The sequence below is a fragment of the Crinia signifera genome, chromosome 4 (genome assembly GCF_055691185.1).
Source record: "Crinia signifera chromosome 4, ASM5569118v1, whole genome shotgun sequence".
Taxonomy (NCBI): Eukaryota; Metazoa; Chordata; class Amphibia; order Anura; family Myobatrachidae; genus Crinia; species Crinia signifera.
This window is the reverse complement of record NC_139220.1, coordinates 10,214,879-10,235,652: the sequence shown is the minus strand read 5'-3', so window position 1 is coordinate 10,235,652 and position 20,774 is coordinate 10,214,879. Positions and strand designations below refer to the sequence as shown.

General features: G+C 48.4%; 1 protein-coding gene and 2 pseudogenes across 1 annotated transcript in view; 1 reads left to right on the top strand and 2 right to left on the bottom strand.

Annotated features, from left to right (window-relative positions):
* Window positions 1–3,533, bottom strand: part of LOC146073668 (potassium voltage-gated channel subfamily KQT member 1-like) — a 59,030-nt gene extending 55,497 nt beyond the window's left edge. Inside the window, exons 1-2 of the mRNA XM_083181035.1 lie at window positions 3,396–3,533; window positions 1,579–2,068 (exon numbers count right to left, since the gene is read on the bottom strand). Of these exons, the coding sequence (XP_083037161.1) occupies window positions 1,579–1,901 (323 nt within the window). The 5' untranslated portion in view covers window positions 1,902–2,068; window positions 3,396–3,533. The remainder of the gene's footprint in view (window positions 1–1,578; window positions 2,069–3,395) is intronic.
* Window positions 3,534–16,356: 12,823 nt separating this feature from the next.
* On the bottom strand, window positions 16,357–16,475 carry LOC146076195 (5S ribosomal RNA; annotated as a pseudogene).
* Window positions 16,476–17,838: 1,363 nt separating this feature from the next.
* Window positions 17,839–17,957, top strand: LOC146076194 (5S ribosomal RNA; annotated as a pseudogene).
* The last annotated feature ends 2,817 nt before the right edge of the window (window positions 17,958–20,774 follow it).

The following is a 20,774-nucleotide window of genomic DNA, read 5'->3' as shown; positions in this document are numbered from 1 at the left end:
GTTTTACACTATCACTACTTATTCTGTGTGTATTTATGGTGGCACAGTACAACTTCCCTTAATATCATATATGGTTGATGGTACAGTACCAATAATTACTATGTATGCAAGACAGCACAGTAATACTTTTACACTGTGGCCATTATTCTGGTTCACCCGCAAAGGCAAATTCCTTCTCAAATGGACAAAACCATGTGCACTGCAGGTGGGGCAGATGTAACATGTGCAGAGAGAGTTAGATTTGGTTATTTTGTTTCTGTGCAGGGAAATACTGGCTGATTTATTTTAACACTGCAATATAGATATCAGTACAAACCCCACCAAAATCTACCTCTCTGCATGTTACATCTGCCCCACCTGCAGTGCTCATGGTTTTGTCCATTTGAGAAGGAATTTGCCTTTGTGTGTGTGAACCAGAATAAGGGCTTGTATGTCTGGGTGACGGTACAGTACCACTAATAATTCTATATGGACGGACAACGGCATAATGGCACAACAGTTTTATTATTCTAGATCATGGCTGTATTTACACTATCTCTGCTTATTGTGTCTGTATGGATGATTACATAGTACAACCTCTCCGACAATCAATGAATTGAAGTTCTCCCATCCTGTCGGAGCAGGTGATACCATAGTACCACTTCTCTTACCATGAATGTTATATTTTATACTATGTCTACTTGCTCGGCCAGTATTAAATGGTGGCACAGTACCACTTCTCTTACCACGAATGCTATATTTTATACTATGTCTACTCACTCGGTCAGTATTAAATGATGGCACAGTACTACTTCTTTCTCTATGTTATTTGTATTTCACACTGTCATCAGCCTGCATGAGCGCACAGTACCATTTCTCTTGCCCTGTATTCTGGGTGCAGATCTCAGTACCTGCTTCCGTATACACGGCACAAGCTGTATATATAACTCCCAGTGACTCCACTACACATGGAATACCAGCGTAGGAACCACAGGTAGTGCTGGCCAGTCTCCTACGTCTCGTGTCATCAGTGTCACTTCTTACCCTCAGCTACCAGATGCTTATGGCAGTAATGGTGCCGCCATACACTGTGTCCTGCCGGGGTGGAGGTCCCAGTCACACATGACAGGACTAGTGGTGACATATTAGGCTACGCACATCGGTGTTTGTTGTGCCTGATAGCGGGTGTCCCAGATTCTGTCTATCATTTCCCTATTGCATCCTTCAAAATGATCGTATGTCATTGGTTGCCACGGGCAACGTCACCTCTTTTCATTTTAAAAATCTTTAGTAAATGTACCACTCTGTGGTTTATTTACTAAGACGGACCCATAGCAACCAATCAGATGCTATCTATGATCTTCTAGGAGGTGCTAAATAAATAAGCAGTGGGGACTGATTGGTTGCTACGGGCAACATCCCTTGTGAAATAGAATTCCCATCTTAGTTAATTTACAGACATATTAAAGCAGTCTGCCAACCCTGGCAGCGGGCAGGTACCACAAGCGCTGCTGCTCGCCATGGAGGTAAGAGGCAGGCGGCGTGGAGGAGTGCCCACTGGGGTGAGTGCCCGCTCCATGCAGAGGGTGATGTACTCACACGCTGAAGTGGTAGATGAAGCACCGCCAGCCGCTGGGTCTCTCCAGGAAGTTGTAGACGTCGCCCTGCATACTGGTGCGGGTCAGATAGTGGCGATAAAAGCACTTGGGGGAGTAGTCCGCCTGCAGGTCCCTCGCACCCCCAGCCGGGCTGCTCACCTGCAGCGTGGGGTCCTGGGGAGAGCATGGGGATCCAGAGCCATTGTTTAAGGGGGGGTCTGCGCTGAGGGCCACAGAGGAGTAATGCATGGGGTCCGGCGCAGGGGGTGCTGTGTAGAGGCTGTAGAGGGGGAGCCCCCTGCACTCCCCCGAGCTGCGCGACATGCCGCAGACTGCTGCTGATCAATATTTCACATCCTCAGAGACGGTGTTAGATTGCAAGCTCCCGTGGGACCTGATCCCTCTTATCAGTGTACCGCTCAGTCACTTCAGACAGGATCACAGCCGTGTCAGCCCGTGTCACCTGCTGTCACCCGCTGTCACTCATAGCTCTGTAACAAGAAACACAACGCAAGGTCAGCCGCTGTGTCAGCTTATACACTCACCAAACACAAAAATAAGTATATCCTGGGTCCCTCCCCGAGCCCTGCCACGCAGCCCCGGTGCCAACCTCTGCGGGTCAGACCAGGCGCAGACAAGGTAGGTAGCCTATGCCCCGCCCCAGCGCATCTCATAATGCAAATACATTGTAGGGCCACTATAGGGCCCCGTATCCTGGGTCCCTCCCAGCGCTCTGCCACTCAGCCCGGTGCCAGCCTCAGCGGGTCAGACCAGGCGCAGACAAGGTAGGTAGCCTATGCCTCGCCCCAGCGCATCTCATAATGCAAATACATTGTAGGGCCACTATAGGGCCCCGTATCCTGCGTCCCTCCCAGCGCCCTGCCACGCAGCCCCGGTGCCAGCCTCGGCGGGTCAGACCAGGCACAGACAAGGTAGGTAGCCTATGCCGCGCCCCAGCGCATCTCATAATGCAAATACATTGTAGGGCCACTATAGGGCCCCGTATCCTGCGTCCCTCCCAGCGCCCTGCCACACAGCCCGGTGCCAACCTCGGCGGGTCAGACCAGGTGCAGACAAGGTAGGTAGCCTATGCCTCGCCCCAGCGCATCTTACATAATGCAAATACATTGTAGGGCCACTATAGGGCCCCGTATCCTGGGTCCCTCCCCAAGCCGTGCCACGCAGCCCCGGTGCCAACCTCGGCGGGTCAGACCAGGCGCAGACAAGGTAGGTAGCCTATGCCTCTCCCCAGCGCATCTCATAATGCAAATACATTGTAGGGCCACTATAGGGCCCCGTAACCTGCACCTTCCACTGATAGCAACCTGCATGTTATCTGCAGAGGATTGCACCACACTGCCCCTTACCTGCAGCTTCCACTGATTGCACCCTGCATCTTATCTGCAGAGCATCGCACCATAAGTCCCAGTCACAGGAGGCTGCACTATAGTCACACCGCACCCTCAGATAATGGGGGAAATTTATATTTGTATCCAGAAATACACTTATTTTTGACATTTACTATCCCGAAAATACGGCAATTCGTAGTCGTACTGATTCCCCCATAGCAAATTTCCTTTAGTAAATTTCCCCCAATGTATCTAGAACCGGCACCCAGCTCTGCGGACCCCCAGGCTGTCACTTCACCATACCCCCATTCTAGGGAACAGACTATTGCACCAAGATACAGAATATAATTCCCCCATAGCTAATATACTGACACCGGGACATTTGACCCCCCCAGATCTTACAGGTAAAGGTGTAATAAGCCCCCAGGAGCTGCGTCTGTGACCCCGCACAACCCCTGAAGCTCATTACCTGCAGGATATTGCGCTCTCCTCCGTGCTGATTGCTGTCCTGTAGCACCTAATGCCACTCAGTCTCCTCTGCTGTTCTCATCCATTAACCCATTTCCTGCTGGGAGGCTGCAGAACATTCCTCTCTGTGCCCTGCCTGGGTACTTCCAGCACCTGCCCGTGCTACGTCCTTTGCTGAGGCTCTGACTCCTGTCCCCTCCCCTCAGTGACTGTCACTCCCCATCCATCCGGCACAGAATGCTGGTGTCATCCCCCCTCCTCAGCCAGCCAAATACCTGTGCACAGCCCATCCACGGTCATGTCACACACTCCAGCAGCTCTCCAGGTGTGGTGGGACTACAAGTCCCAGCCAGTTCCACCGTACCTCAGGTTGTGTAAAAGACCACTTTCATCCTGGAATGGTACCCAGCTGTCTCCCAGTCCATCTTATTTCTGAGAAAAAGATTGGCTGTCTGCAGAGCATCGCATCTCTGCAGAGCAGCAGCCCGGCCTCACGGAGTCAGGTGTGCTGTCAGTGCCCATTTGTGCCCTGGCATGAGTTTCCAGAGAAATGGGCACAGCCTCTGCAGACCATCTCTCTGCACAGCTGCATCCCATCCCTGCAGAGCATTGCACGAACCCAAGTGTTGCTAAATGCCTAAATTTCCTGCGGATCAGGGGCCGTCTCATACACCGTCTCTGACGGTTGTCCTCTCTTCAGCATATTAGACAGTCGAGAGAGCAGCCTGGTAGATTAGAGAATAGTCACCGGGAGATTAGGGGGAGGTGAATGAGAACATCCAACTTAACATCTGCACAGACACGTTCCCTCTATCCAGGGATAACAAGGAATGATCGGAGGAAGGGACTGGGAAGAGTTGGGTCACCCCTTGGGAAAACTAGACACCTGTCAAGGGCCCAGCGGGCGCTGAGGGGCCTGGATAGGCATGTGGGCTCATACACCATCTCTTTTCACGCCGTATGGTGTGAGACACCTGGCATGACTAAACTTATATGATATGGGGCCAGATTCTCTAAGCTTCAAAAGTGATAAAATGGAGAGTGATAAACAGCCAGCCAATCAGCTCCTGTCTGACATTTTTCAAACACAGTCTGTGACATGGCAGGTAGGAGCTGATTGGCTGGCTGTTTATCACTCTCCATTTTATCACTTTTGAAGCTTAGAATCTAGCCCCATGGTCCTTATTCACACAATGTCATCACATTGGCCCATTAAATTGTGTGAAAAGTGCCATATCGTACGTGATTTACCTCAGGATCGTATGCAAAAGGACCACATGTGATGTATCGTATGCAATCCTAGTCACCAGGAAGCCCGGTGGGTTCCTGGTGGGCAGTTGCCCAGGTACAGCATGCGAGTGTATGGAGGCCTTAAGACTCTGCCGCCTATTCAATGCTGCCGTTTCCAACAGCGCCAAAGGCAGGTTCCGACAAAACAGATCCGACTTTAAAGCTAGTGGAATCCGACTTGTTGGAAATGGCCGCAGATTGTCGAATTCTCTGCCGTTTTCTGACAATCTGTGCCCATTTTCGCCAAACCTCAGACTTTCCGATACTTGACAGTCGGAACATCGAATTCCGACTGTTGAGTTCCTGTTGAACAAAATAAAAACGGCCTGGGGTTCTGACAGTTAGAATCTCAGATTGAATCACCCCCCTTAGTGTATTGTTACAAAGGAATTGGTACAAAGTTATGGATGACGCACAGCAATGCGTGGCGTAAAGCGCGCTTCGCTCACCCAAATTTTGCCTTTTTACACAAGTTAGGCTCTAAGCCCCCCCCCAGCAGTGCCAGGGGAACCTGTGTATGTAATTCAGTCCAATTGGTGGTGTATCCAAGACACATAGGGGGTTATTCTGGTTGAATCGTTTGAATGCGAATTCGCACCCTTGTGAGTCAACCAGAACCCGCTGGATCCTGGTCCTGTCCTGGTGCAAAAAAAAAAGGTTGGGCCTCTCTCGCTGTACGGTAACTACACGGTAATGCTGGCTGGGACTTGTAGTGTCTCTTTGGGTACACAAGCCTGTTCTACATTAATATTCTATTAGATCACTCATAAAATAAAAAAAATAAAAACAACCTAAGGTAACCAATCAGATATCTGTAAAAAGCAGACTTCTGACCGCTTCGAACCAGCTGCTTCCTATAGGTCGCTGTTTATTGAATATGTGAATCGTCCTGTAACCATTAAACCTTCTGCTGCGCAGGAATCTGACCCCCTGCGCTGGGTATAATTAGTACTGAGCCCTGGGGACTGGTTACAGATGCATTCGCTGCTGACATTGTGCTGATGAAAGGCCAGGTACGGAGCAGGGCTTCTGTGTGACCGGGGGGGATCAGGTGTCTCTTCCTAGGGCACGGATATTATATGAAATTCTTCTGTCACCTGACTCTCGCTCAATTACTCTAAGTGTGGTATGATTGTATTACGTGTGGGCACACAGCAGGGGGGCAGTGGCACGCTGTACGCAGTGACAGTAACCCGGGGAGTCCCCGTGGGAGCGAGATGTTGTAGCATAAATGTGGGGGGCAGTTTAGTGAAACACTGTGGGGGTTATTCTGGTTCACACGCAAAGGCAAATTCACTCTCGAATGGACAAAACCATGCTGCACTGCAGGTGGGGCAGATGTAACATGTGCAGATAATTAGATTTGGGTGTTATTTTGTTTCTGTGCAGGGTAAATACTGGCGGCTTTATTTTTACACTGCAATATAGATATCAGTTTGAGGTACACCCACCACCCAAATCTAACTCTCTCTCTCTTACATCAGCCCCACCTGCAGCGCAGCATTGGTTTTGTCCATTAGAGAGTGAATTTGCAGTTGCGAGTGAACCAGAATAACTCCCTGTATCCTATGGGTCTATGTACTAAGCCTTGGAGAGATAAAGTACCAGCCAATCAGCCAGGGGCGGATCCAGGATAAAATGACAGGGGGGGCACCATGATAAAAGAGGGTTTAGGTGGGGGAGGGCCAGTGTTAGTGGTGCCAGTGTACATGCTAAGAGAGCGGCAGAGAGAGGGTGGTAATGGGATTAAAAATAGGTGCTGGCATTTAAAGTACGCAGGCCCACCATGGCGACAAAAGCGAAGGATGTAGTTGTATGCGCGCCGAAGGCGCTCTCTGGAAAAGGGGTGTGGCCACTCAACAGAGGTGTGTCCTTGAGTGTAGTCTACAACACCATATACAACTTCGGTACTTATGTAATATCTGGACTCCCGTTTTTCTTATGAGACCGCATCCCCTTGCGGGGCTCGCTGCGCTCGCCACGCTTCGGGCACGGTGGCTCGCTGCGCTCGCCACACTATATAAAATCAACTCCATGCGTAGTTGGATAGTAGGGGTATGAAAAAATGGGGTGCATTTAACATGGGAGTCCAGATAATACATAAGTACCCCCACTAGTAACATTATGCAACAAAATACTAGACCCCTTTATACTTCCCCCTTACACATGATGCCAAATGGAATGAAACTAAATTCACATAATGCCACACGGATTGAGCCAAAATTCACATAATGCCACATGGATTGAGCCAAAATTTACATAATAACACACGGATTGAGCCAAAATTCACATAATGCCAAATGGATTGAGCCAAAATTCACATAATGCAACATGGATTGAGCCAAAATTCACATACTGCCACATGGATTGAGCCAAAATTTGCATAATGCCACACGGATTGAGACAAAATTCGCATAATGCCACAAAGATTAAGTCAAAATTCAGAATACGCTTCATAAACAGGGACATTGTCCACCAAAGGCGCGCATTAAACACTTACACCATAATGTCCATTACATGTTAAGTTACACGGCATGATGTCATATATGTATTATGCCAAACACCATAATGCCTATTAAAAATTATGCTACATAAGTGCTGCTTATCTACATGCTCATTGCCAAGGGTTCCATGCTCATTGCCAGAGGTTCCATGCTCGTTGCCATGTGGGATTACATGTTCATTGCCAAGGGGGAGTACATGCTCGCGGTAAATGGGGGACAGCCGCCGCCAGGCAGAAGTGAAAGCCACTGACAGTGGCAGAGCCTGGCTGTATTCCGAGCACTGCAGGTCCCGGCTATTTGAAATAATACCCCTTTCACACCAGAAAATGCATTCCCAGTTTGGCCCCTTTTACACCAGCCTAGTCCCTGCATTTTCTGGTGTGAGGGGGAGAGAAACCCCCCCCCCATTAACCAGTTATCTCATTTAACCGGCTATATCTTCGGAACCAACTGACCCATTTACATGAGACAAGTATTATATTGAAGAACTTTTGAGTGGGATTTGAATGATTTTGGTCCAGTGAAACTGGAACATTTGGTTCCAGAGTAATCTGCCCTCAAAGAACATGAACAGCCATGAAATTACATTTCAAAAATAAAAAAATCGGTTTACACGCAATATCTCTGGAACCGATTGACCGATATGGACCAGCCTGGTATCATATTGAAGGCCCAGCAATTTGGAATTGAATGAGATCAACCACAAGCTTCTGTGATGCCAGGGCGGGAACTGGCAGCCGTCGGAACTGGGTGGGGGTCGGAATTGACGGGTCCCATATTATCCTATGGGGAAAAAAACGTTACAGCTTTGCCAGGCGATATCTCCGGTTCCCGGGGGGCTAGAGACACGGGGCTGGGCTCGTTGGAATAGGGGGGGGGGGGGCACGTGCCCGGGTGCCCCCCCCCTGAATCCGCCACTGCAATCAGCTGCTAACTGCCATATTACATGGGGATTCGGTCAGCAGAGGGTGGGGGCGTGCGTTTGGTAGGACAGTGTTTTCCTGTTCACTAGGCGGCGAATACACGCGGGACTGAATTACCCCCTTCCGTATGTCCTTCCACTTTTTCTCCGTGCAGAGCTTAGTACATACACCAGGTCTTCTTCCCCTATATGCTGGCTCATACAAAACGGGTCTAGAGGTGCTCCAAAAGTTTGTACAGCAGTATTTATGGCCACAAATATGCCCGCGGCACAAATGCCAGTTCGCCTGGGCCCTAGTTTGCGTAAATTTGCAATTTGCTTTCTCCGTACGCAGACAACGCTACGCAATAACATTTATAAGTAGAGAACACAGATATCTTTTATAAATCATAGTTTAATTCGGGAGCAATTATTATTATTATTATTAGCGAATGAACACGCACCATTTGCCAATAACGCTCTCCAATAATGGGACCAGGTTCCCAACGATCCCCACAGGAGGATTAACAGAGCGAAAATGGGGGCCGATTCAGCAGCAGTTTGCTTTGCTTACTGTCTCTCGTATGCTGGGGTCCGACCGCAATTATATTGTGTCGTATGTAGGGGGCAGCATGCTAGGCATTGCACCATGTGCCCTGCAGGCATACTAACGTGTGAGATTTTAGAATTGAGAGGTCTTGTCCATAGCAACCAATCAGAAGCTATCTATTAGGCTCTAGAAGGTGCTCGATAAATTATAAGAATATGTTTGGTTGCTATCGGCAACTTGTAAAACCGAACACTTTGCTGTGGTTCATATTAAGATGTGAGAGATTTTTGGGAAAGGTTTTCTCATTTTTCTTAAAGCTGCGATCATTGACACTTAAAATACAAAGGTTGATTTTGCCATGTAAGTGATTGCCGCTTTAAAAAAAAAAAGAGAGAGAAAACGTGATTGCCGCTTTAAGGAAAAAAAAAAAGAGAAAACTCCAGAGAATTACTCGTTAATGGATCGCTGATCGCGGATATCTGCAAATCCATCCATTTGCTCAGCATAGGACGATATTACCAGACTGTGCGAATGTGCTGAACCCTGACCCATCCAACGTCACGCTTATCAATGCATCGCAGTCCCTCCCTGAAAATGCCTGGGCACGCCTTCATTTTTCCCAGGTGCTCCCAGAAATTGGTCAGTTACCACCCCAAATGCCAGCTTCCTGTCAGTTAATGTATGCCCCTGTATGCGGACAGAAATGTCTGTTATGGCCAAAGAGGGGAAACGAAGGGTTGGGAAGAGGCGGAGTCACACAAATGATGGCCATGCGGGAGTGGAAGAGAGGATGATGGGTAGTTGGATACAGCGGCATCACTGGGGTGAGTCCTGTCTGGAGGGCCATGTAGACTAACTGCATGCTCTGTGGAAGGGGGTGTGGTCTCAATGGAAGGGGGTGTGGTCAGGCTAGCCCCTGCTTTTAACAGTCAAAAGTCGATACATGAAAAAAGGTTGACATGCAAAATGGTCAAAAGGTTGATAGAAGCGAAAGGTCGACTTGGAAAAGGTCAACATTGAAAAAGGTCAATCGATGACGGGTATGGGGCATAGGGACGACAGCACAAAGGTCGACATCCATTGGGTCGATCACTGAAGGTCGACACGCATCAAGGTCATCAAGGTCGACATGGGGTTAGGTCGACCGGGTCACTAGGTCAATACATGCCTTTTTTTCACTTTTTTTTTTGTCCCGAATGTCGACACAGTCGACACGGACACGGAACGTAGCAACGTGTCACCTCGCTGTGCTTACCATGAAGGCACTATTTTATTCTCCCGCCACGCCCTAGTGGATGGTAGGGCATGAAATACCGCCTGTCGGCACATGTTGGCTCAAAAAAAAGTGAAAAACCCCACGTCGACCTTTGACTGTCAATCTAACGACGTATACCCCCTAGACACTGTCCACCTAATGGCTGTATCCCCTCCTCAGTGACAGGAGACGGGTGCTGTACTATAATGTCACAGTGCAATACCCAGCACCCGGTCACTATGGACGAGATGCCATTTTACTGTCACCCCCGTGAAAGGGTGACACCCGGGTGCCGACTGCAGCCCCAGTGGTTGGCTAGGTACTGTAAAAAGTGAACCAATGAAAGCACGGTATGCGGTCGATAGAGTCAAGACAGACATTCAATAGATCGACACCAATTTTGGCGACATGCACAACCTCGACATAGTCAAAATGCCGACACAAACCAAAGGTCGACATGGTAATGTGGGGAGGGGGAGGCGGTGCAGGTGGGGCACAGAATTGGTACACTGGTCCCGTCCCTGCGTGACACAGCGGCTGGTGGGATTGTGCACCAGACGCTGAGCCCCCGGGAGGACACAGGCTGGAGCGTTAATTGCAGCTGGGGGAGCGGAGATGAGCCACCAATCTGCTTGTCAGTAATCCCGCTTGTGTGCACGTCCAGTGTGCTACACAAACCAATCTCATTAGGAAGACCCTGGATTAGCCGTTAGAGCCCTATATCCATCTGACAACAGGAAATGTCAGAGATGAGACAGTGTCGGAGTCAGAGGAGAGGATTCAGGAGTCTGTAGCATCAGCATCTGGGATATTCTGTCCCTGGAGCTAATGATACATCTGATAATTGTCCTATGCACCAATACCGCACCGGGTTCTACTTCCATTATTATCTGCGGCTGCACCAAGTCCTTGCAATCTCACCCGCATTTTACAGGGGCGTGGTCACGTCCCTCCTGTTGACCAAGCCCCTCCTATTGGCCACTCCCCTTTTGTTTACTGGAGCCCAGCAGCGCTATCAGTGCCCCTGGTTTCCAGTGGTATCATGGTTGCCAGGGGTTTCTTGCTTGTGTCCAGGGGTTACATGCTTGTTGCCAGGGGTTTCTTGCTTGATCTGCCAGGGGTTTCATGCACATTGCCAGGTTTATATTTGCTCATGCTCAGGGACTACATGCTTGTTGCCAGGGGTTTCTTGCTCATTGCCAGGGGTTACATGCTCATTGCTAGGGGATTCTTGCTCATTGCCTGAGGGTTACATGCTCGTTGCCTGGGGGTTACATTCTCGTTGCCATGGGTTTCTTGCTCATGTCCAGGGGATTTTTGTTTGTTGCCTAAGGGTTACATGCTCTTTGCCGGCGGGGGGGGGGGGGTTACATGCTCATTACAAGGGTTTTTTGCTGCTTGCCAGGAAACTACATACTACAGATGCTAAAGGTCCAGTAGGATCCTTTAAAACCTGTCTCCTCCAAGGCAGCAGCCATTTTTGGGGGGACGGTTTCAACAGATTCCACATGGACAGCCAGACCACATTGACTGCACCGGCTCCCCCAAGACATCACTTGGGCTGAAGGGACGTTGTTTCGCCACTGGTTGGCACTGCAGCCCAGGGACAAACTCACTTGACTGGCAGAAGCGGTTGCACCAAGGACAGGAAGTCTGCGAGATACCCAAAAACAGCATCATTTCATTCAAACATCCTCAGCAATGAGCGCATTTTGTTTTTATTAGTCTGTTTCATCAAAGAAATTATTTGATTGGTTAATGGACGTGATGATTTGTGGGAAAATAAAAAAAAACATTTTCAATTGTAGAATTAACAAGAGAAAATGAATACCCGAACATCACAGTTGGGAAATATGGTGCAAATGCTTGTGTTTCCCGCCCGTGTCTATGGTATCTGTATGAAAACAGAGCTCAGTATATCAGATCTCTCCTAGGCCCTTATTCTGATCTCGGCGGTACGGCCCGCGTGCGGCCGTACCGCCGATGTTTTCACTCTGCACATGCGCAGAGGTCACTCTGCGCATGTGCAGGCGAAATCGCTGCACAAAAAATGTATACGCCGCAAAGGGGGCGTATAGGGGCGTGAGGGGCTTAATAGCCTCATTACCCTATGCATACGCCCAGCGTTTCATGGGCGTTCCCATGCAAACGCGGGGCGTATGCATGGTAATGAGGCTATGACGCCAGTGATGGGGGCGGAAAGCTGACATCGCCGGATGTCAGCTCTCCGCCCCCATACAAGCTTTCACACGGACGATTGTCCGTGTGGTCTAAGCTTGCGGGAGCTGGTGGAGCGTGCGGCCCTGCCTTCGATGGTCGCCGACCATCGAATGCAGGGGGCAGCTCCCACCATGGTGGAGGCGTACGCCCCACCATTTTCATGCGGATCGCCAGCCGTCCGCGTACGGACGGCCGTGGCGATCCGTATTGTAGGCGGGGATTGGTTTGTGCGGCCGGAGCAACGTATGCGGCTCCGGCCGCACAGATCAGAATAAGGGCCCTAGTGATGTCTGCTGCTATCGGGTCTCATATCATTCCACATAACCGGCCAATACGTCCCAGTCTAAACTGATCTAAATCCCTCCGCCTGAAACAAAGTGGATTCTTTTCTGGGCTCTGCTGCTTGTTCTTCCACCTGTAGAATATTATAATTTTTATCTCTACATCAAGTGAAGTTTAAAAGCCTATTATGACATTTAAAGGGCAAGAACATAAGAATGAATCTTTTGTTTTATGAAAACACTGCGGGTCCTGTGAGGAGCAATTTAAAGGGCAACCTGCTAAAGTAGGAGTGCGCTACTGCACATAGGGGGTTATTTTGGTTCACTCTTTCTGACAAAATCCTTAGACGGACAATACCATGTGCACTGCAGGGGGGCAGATGTAAAATGTGCAGAGAGAATTCGATTTGGGTAAGTTATTTTGTTTCTGTGCAGGGAAATTACTGGCTGCTTTATTTTTACACTGCAATATAGATCTTACTTTGAAGTAAAACCCCACCCAAATCTAATTCTCTCTCCACAAGTAACATCTGCCCCACCTGCAGTGCACATGGCTTTGTCCATCTAAGAAGGAATTTGTCAGAAAGAGTGAACCAAAATAACCCCCATAATCCTTAGTGGTTCCTACATGGAGGCTTCAATCCATAACAAGATGGCTACCAAACCTACTGCGCATGCACTGTGCCAGCTGGGCCCGGTGCTAAAGTGCCACAGTGGAAGATGGACATCGGAAGGTGTGTACATAAGCTCCTGTGCCTCTTCACCTCAGTCTCACAGTGCTGACACGGATTATCCTGTATTTGGCCAATTAAAACGAGTGATTTATATGCTTTGATTTATTGACATATCTGGAGTTTACGCTGCCGTCAGGGCTGTAGAGAGCTTGTCTGGGCCCCGTAAAGCAGGGGTGGCCTACTCAGAGGTGTGGCCAGCCCCCCCACCCCCTAACAAAAAAAAACGTTAAAAAAATGTTTAGGTGCTTAGAAGCGCTGGGTACACCTCAGCTATTGGCGGATCCAGGGAGGGGTGCTATTGATCCCCTCTCTGCAGGCGGTATTTCATGCCACTAGGGTGTGGAGGGAGAATAGAATAGTGTGCCCAGTGTAGCAAGGCACTGGGCCAGAACAACGGCAAGCGCAGCAGAACAGAGACTAGTGGTTAATGGGAAATGTTCGGACTGGAGAAAGGTGGAAATTGGTGTCCCACAGGGTTCAGTACTGGAGCCTACCTTATTTCATATATTCATAAACCATATAGGTGATAGCCTGCTAAGTAATATTTGCAGATGACACAAAACTGAGCAAGGTAATTAACTCAGAAGGGGACATGGAAGTTCTGCAAAACAACTTGGTTAAACTTGCAATGTGGGCAGCAAAGTGGAAGATGCAATTTAACGTAGATAAATGCAAAGTAATTTATGTTGGGAGCAAAAATGCTAACGCTAGTTACAAATTAAATGAGGTTAGTATTGGGAGCTCTGCAGTGGAAAGGGATTTAGGCGTTATCACAAATGATAGAATGGGTAATACTGCTCAAGTGCTGCAGCAAAGGCAAACAGGACCTTGGAATCAAGAGACGCTGGTGTGATAGAACCACTTTACAAATCGTTGGTAAGGCCTCATTTAGAGTACTGTGTCCAGTTCTGGGCACCTCGACTTAAAAAAATATATGAACTTGAATTGGTTCAGAGAAGTGCAACTAAAATTAATAAGGGGTCTAGAGTTGATAAATTAACCAGGCTGAATATGTATTAACTTGAAAAATGTAGACTGAGAGGTGATATGATTACTATGTTCAGGTACAGGATGGGAAATCTTAAGGAGCTTGGAGGTGACGTATTCAGTAACAAGGACGTACTTAGGACATGTGGGCAAAATTTCATACGGAATCAAGAAGAGGATTCTTCACCGTGAGAGCGGTTACGTTCTGGAACTCTTTGCCTGAAAATGTGGTAATAACAGCAAACACAGTAAAGGAGTTTAAAATTAAACTGGATGCATTTATGGACACAAAGGGAATGATATAGTTATCTGCTAGTCAAATAGACAATTATGCTGCTTTCACACTGCAGAAACGGCTATTCTTAAACGGGACTTTAAAACGGGTCTGAGCCTTAAGACCTTTCACATTGCAGGTGAAAACCGTTTTAAAAAGCATTTAATACCATTCACACATTTAACCCGTTTAAGGGACACATTTCAAGCCATAGAAATTGAGCCGTTCACACTGCCAAAAAAAACAGCTCTGAAACGGGTAGGACTCTGCTTTTTAACCGTTAAACGGGTAAAGCACCCTGGAGCCTTCACATTGCAGCTCTACCCGTTTAAAAAGGCAAAAAAAACCAGCAATTTACCGTTTAAGAGCTGCAGTGGGAAAGGGGTATTAGATAGGTTGAACTCGATGGAGTAAGGTCTTTTTTAAACCTAAATTACTATGTTACTATGCAGCGAGCCATGCGAGGGGACGCTGTGCACTTTTTCGGTGTCCATGTTGACTGTGTCGACGTTTGGGACACACAAAAAACGTGAAAACCCTACGCCAACATTGTTGACTTTCCCAATGTCAACGTAATGATTGTCTCAACCTTATGAATGTTGATGTTAGGCATGTTGATGAAATGGCCATACCCAGAAGGAGGGAGTGGGGGAGAGACTGTGGGGACCCAGGCTAAACCCTCTGTAATAAGCTCAGGAATTTAGTACCCACTCCTACCCCCTCTTGGCGACATTGATGGCGGTCCTGCATGATATAGCCGGTGCCCAGCAGCCTCACACAGCGGGTCGTAAGTGAAATTTATCATCTGCCAAATACTTAACTGTAACACCCGGTATTCTGGAAAACATTTCCCAGGCATGGGAGGCCAAATGTAGTTTCCTTGGCATTGCAATGCCCCCCTGCTTGTTACTAAGCACACAAGCCTTCAATAACCAGACTGGTAGTTGGGGGGAGCGACACCCCCGCAGTGGCGCAGTACAAATGCAGACGCTAGAGGCTGGCACCAGATGTCTCTTGGGTAAATCTCGCTGCGTTATCTATGCTTCCAGCCGTTGCTCGGAGTAATGAATGATGTAGCCGTGGTTTACAGGTTTACAACAGACAACACTCGCTCACCCTGGGGATTGTCCCTGCACCTCCCCATCTCTATAAAGGCTTCTTCTATCTACGCACAATGCACAGCTTCCTGGGTAATGCACCATAATGCACTACAGGTCCCAGCATGCCCGCTGATGCTCACTGTGAACAGGGCGTTCCTCAGGCTGAATACAGCTTACAGCTCCTACAGACCAGGTTTCCACCTGACTGTAGACCCAGGCCTCCCCGAATGGGGAATAAGGTCCAGGATCGCAGCCCTCAAGGGGACTGCAGCTGTCAGCCTAAGGCTCCCAAACTCCACCAAAGCAGTCCAGGTTTTAATCCAGATGGTTAAATCAACCTGAGTGACATACTAATTAAGCTGAGGGTGGGTTTGTTTTGTTTGCAAGATGCAAAACAAAGGAAAGCAAACGCTTTTTGGGCGCACTCTTTAGAAAAATAAGATGTTAATTAATTTTAAATTTTAAAACATAACTTTTATTGTGGACTTGTTAAAATAAGGCGGCACGGTGCATAGATACAATAAACATTGTTCTGCATGTACTAGTTGTTTTAGTTTTTGTAGTGTGGTACCATTGAAAATAAATATTATATCATATATCAAAAATTTGAAAGAGATAGCCACACATATAATTTGTCATTTGTTGCATATAGTCATCAGAGGTATAGTGACCTAAGTGACCGAAGGTGGCAAAAATGAGTTATTAGTCCCCAACTGTAAGACAGATGGGGTTTACGTGACCCCACGTTACTAGGTAAATCTATTCAATAAATTGAAACAATTGCTGCCTATATTGGCAAAAATATTTTAGAATAAAGCAGTAGGCGGCTCCTGTGCTGTCAGTCTGTTGACTTTGGATACCTATATATAATACCACACCTGGACTTCTCCAGGGGTCGCCCACCTGGATACTGCCCTGGCCCTTCACTGCTTGGCTTCCAAGTTCGAAATGGATTTGGGCACTCCAGTGAGGTATGGTGGTATGCTTGTTACGAGTTGTGTCACGACCCAACAGATCAGGTTAACTGCTAAATATCACCATTGATAATGGATACTTATCCCAAAAATTGGAGCAGAAAAAATATTTTTTATATATAGGTATATAAATCTCCCACCAGTGATGATGAAATCTGGTGCTTACACTTAGAAATTCAGTTGCTGGCAGCAGGTAACGGATTGAGACATGATTGGATACAATATCTTGGAGAGTGGGTGATTAATTGGTAGCACCCTACTTATTGATGTAGTACTGTACTAGGGATTAAATTTGACAGTGATTAAGCAACAGTTAATAGTTAGCAACACTGTATCATTGAAAAAGGAAAAAAAAAAAGGAAAAAGGCGCTGCATGAAGAAGCCAACGGAGGCGAAACACGTGTCCTATCCAGCGCCCCACGTTACTATCCAAAGTCAGACACGGACCTGTGCTCCCCCACCAACCCCCGTGCTTACAGCCTGGTTTTGCTATCAGACCACCGACGAACCCGCTTCCTACGCAAGCCGCGGCACTCGGCGGCCAGTGACCTCACCACCAGCCGCATCGAAGTTCACGCGCTACATACCCGGACGGACCGCGTCACCCGCACAGCTGCATCCCGGCTGAGGACAGCGTACACAATACGAACATCTAGCCTTCCCTGCTCTCACGACAGGATCAGGTACTGGAGTTGCCACAATCTGTGGTACACTCCACAACAACACTTTCTGCTATCCCCGTTTTATTGCCATTTTGCTCTGGGATTATCAGGCTATTAACGTCTGCCACGGTGTATTTACAGTGTGCTAGTCACCAGTACTGTTTCTATCCACAATACCAGTACTTTGTTATGCTCATTTTGCCACAGGTCATCAACCAGGCACATTCCCTCCATAGGAGCCAATTTACCAACTTTGTTTATGTGATATTCCTGTGTAAAATCGTTATCTATTAATTATTTGCTACTCCACCATACTGTATATATTGTGATCTAATTACCTCAACAACGAGGCACATTGCATCTCTAGGAGCAACCTCCTTTTTCAATGATACAGTGTTGCTAACTATTAACTGTTGCTTAATCACTGTCAAATTTAATCCCTAGTACAGTACTACATCAATAAGTAGGGTGCTACCAATTAATCACCCACTCTCCAAGATATTGTATCCAATCATGTCTCAATCCGTTACCTGCTGCCAGCAACTGAATTTCTAAGTGTAAGCACCAGATTTCATCATCACTGGTGGGAGATTTATATACCTATATATAAAAAATATTTTTTCTGCCCCAATTTTTGGGATAAGTATCCATTATCAATGGTGATATTTAGCAGTTAACCTGAGCTGTTGGGTCGTGACACAACTCGTAACAAGCATACCACCATACCTCACTGGAGTGCCCAAATCCATTTCGAACTTGGAAGCCAAGCAGTGAAGGGCCAGGGCAGTATCCAGGTGGGCGACCCCTGGAGAAGTCCAGGTGTGGTATTATATATAGGTATCCAAAGTCAACAGACTGACAGCACAGGAGCCGCCTACTGCTTTATTCTAAAATATTTTTGCCAATATAGGCAGCAATTGTTTCAATTTATTGAATAGATTTACCTAGTAACGTGGGGTCACGTAAACCCCATCTGTCTTACAGTTGGGGACTAATAACTCATTTTTGCCACCTTTGGTCACTTAGGTCACTATACCTCTGATGACTATATGCAACAAATGACAAATTATATGTGTGGCTATCTCTTTCAAATTTTTGATATATGATATAATATTTATTTTCAATGGTACCACACTACAAAAACTAAAACAACTAGTACATGCAGAACAATGTTTATTGTATCTATGCACCGTGCCGCCTTATTTCAACAAGTCCACAATAAAAGTTATGTTTTAAAATTTAAAATTAATTAACATCTTATTTTTCTAAAGAGTGCGCCCAAAAAGCGTTTGCTTTCCTTTGTTTTGCATCTTGCAAACAAAACAAACCCACCCTCAGTTATTGCTACTGAACGCTGGGCGCACCACCAACCATATAACCACCAGTATCTATGACCATGTGGTTTTTTATGTTGGTTATAATAAAATTGGCTTAGATTAATAATTTAATAATTCCAGCTTTCCTTACATACTAATTAAGCTGCCTGTTCTCAAACATGGATATCCATAAAACAGGGTTGCCTACCCTCCCGGAATGGCCGGGAGTCTCCCGAAAATCTGGTCCCCTCCCCTGCAGGACAGAGTTATCTGGCTGCTATAGGCCAGGACACAGGGGCAATAACAACAGCGCCACCACCCCTGGCTGCTATAGGTCAGGACACAGGGGCAATAACAACAGCACCACCACCCCTGGCTGCTATAGGCCAGGACACAGGGGCAATAACAACAGCACCACCACCACCCCTGGCTGCTTTAGGCCAGGACACAGGGGCAATAACAACAGCGCCACCACCCCTGGCTGCTATAGGTCAGGACACAGGGGCAATAACAACAGCACCACCACCCCTGGCTGCTATAGGTCAGGACACAGGGGCATTAACAACAGCACCACCACCCCTGGCTGCTGTAGGCCAGGACACAGGGGCAATAACAACAGCACCACCACCACTGGCTGCTATAGGCCAGGACACAGGGGCAAATAACAACAGCACCACCACCACCACCCCTGGCTGCTATAGGCCAGGACACAGGGGCAATAACAACAGCACCACCACCACCACTGGCTGCTATAGGCCAGGACACAGGGGCAAATAACAACAGCACCACCACCACCCCTGGCTGCTATAGGTCAGGACACAGGGGCAATAACAACAGCACCACCACCCCTGGCTGCTATAGGCCAGGACACAGGGGCTATAACAACAGCACCACCACCCCTGGCTGCTATAGGCCAGGACACAGGGGCAATAACAACAGCACCACCACCCCTGGCTGCTATAGGTCAGGACACAGGGGCAATAACAACAGCACCACCACCCCTGGCTGCTATAGGCCAGGACACAGGGGCAATAACAACAGCACCACCACCCCTGGCTGCTATAGGCCAGGACACAGGGGCAATAACAACAGCACCACAACCCCTGGCTACTATAGGCCAGGACACAGGGGCAATAACAACAGCACCACCACCCCTGGCTGCTATAGGTCATGACACAGGGGCTATAACAACAGCACCACCACCCCTGGCTGCTATAGGTCAGGACACAGGGGCTAGAACAACAGCACCACCACCCCTGGCTGCTATAGGCCAGGACACAGGGGCTATAACAACAGCACCACCACCCCTGGCTGCTATAGGTCATGACACAGGGGCTATAACAACAGCACCACCACCCCTGGCTGCTATAGGTCAGGACACAGGGGCTATAACAACAGCACCACCACCCCTGGCTGCTATAGGCCAGGACACAGGGGCAATAACAACAGCACCACCACCCCTGGCTGCTATAGGCCAGGACACAGGGGCAATAACAACAGCACCACAACCCCTGGCTACTATAGGCCAGGACACAGGGGCAATAACAACAGCACCACCACCCCTGGCTGCTATAGGTCATGACACAGGGGCTATAACAACAGCACCACCACCCCTGGCTGCTATAGGTCAGGACACAGGGGCTATAACAACAGCACCACCACCCCTGGCTACTATATGCCAGGACACAGGGGCTATAACAGCACCACCACCCCTGGCTGCTGTAGGCCAGGACACAGGGGCAATAACAACAGCACCACCACCCCTGGCTGCTATAGGCCAGGACACAGGGGCTATAACAACAGCACCACCACCCCTGGCTACTATAGGCCAGGACACAGGGGCTATAACAACAGCGCCACCACCCCTGGCTGCTATAGGCCAGGACACAGGGGCTATAACAACAGCACCACCACCCCTGGCTGCTATAGGCCAGGACACAGGGGCTATAACAACAGCGCCACCACCCCTGGCTGCTATAGGTCATGACACAGGGGCAATAACAACAGCACCACCACCCCTGGCTGCTATAGGTCAGGACACAGGGGCAATAACAACAGCACCACCACCCCTGGCTGCTATAGGCCAGGACACAGGGGCAATAACAACAGCACCACCACCCCTGGCTGCTATAGGTCATGACACAGGGGCTATAACAACAGCACCACCACCCCTGGCTGCTATAGGTCAGGACACAGGGGCTATAACAACAGCACCACCACCACCCCTGGCTGCTATAGGCCAGGTCACAGGGGCAATAACAACAGCACCACCACCCCTGGCTGCTATAGGCCAGGACACAGGGGCAATAACAACAGCACCACCACCCCTGGC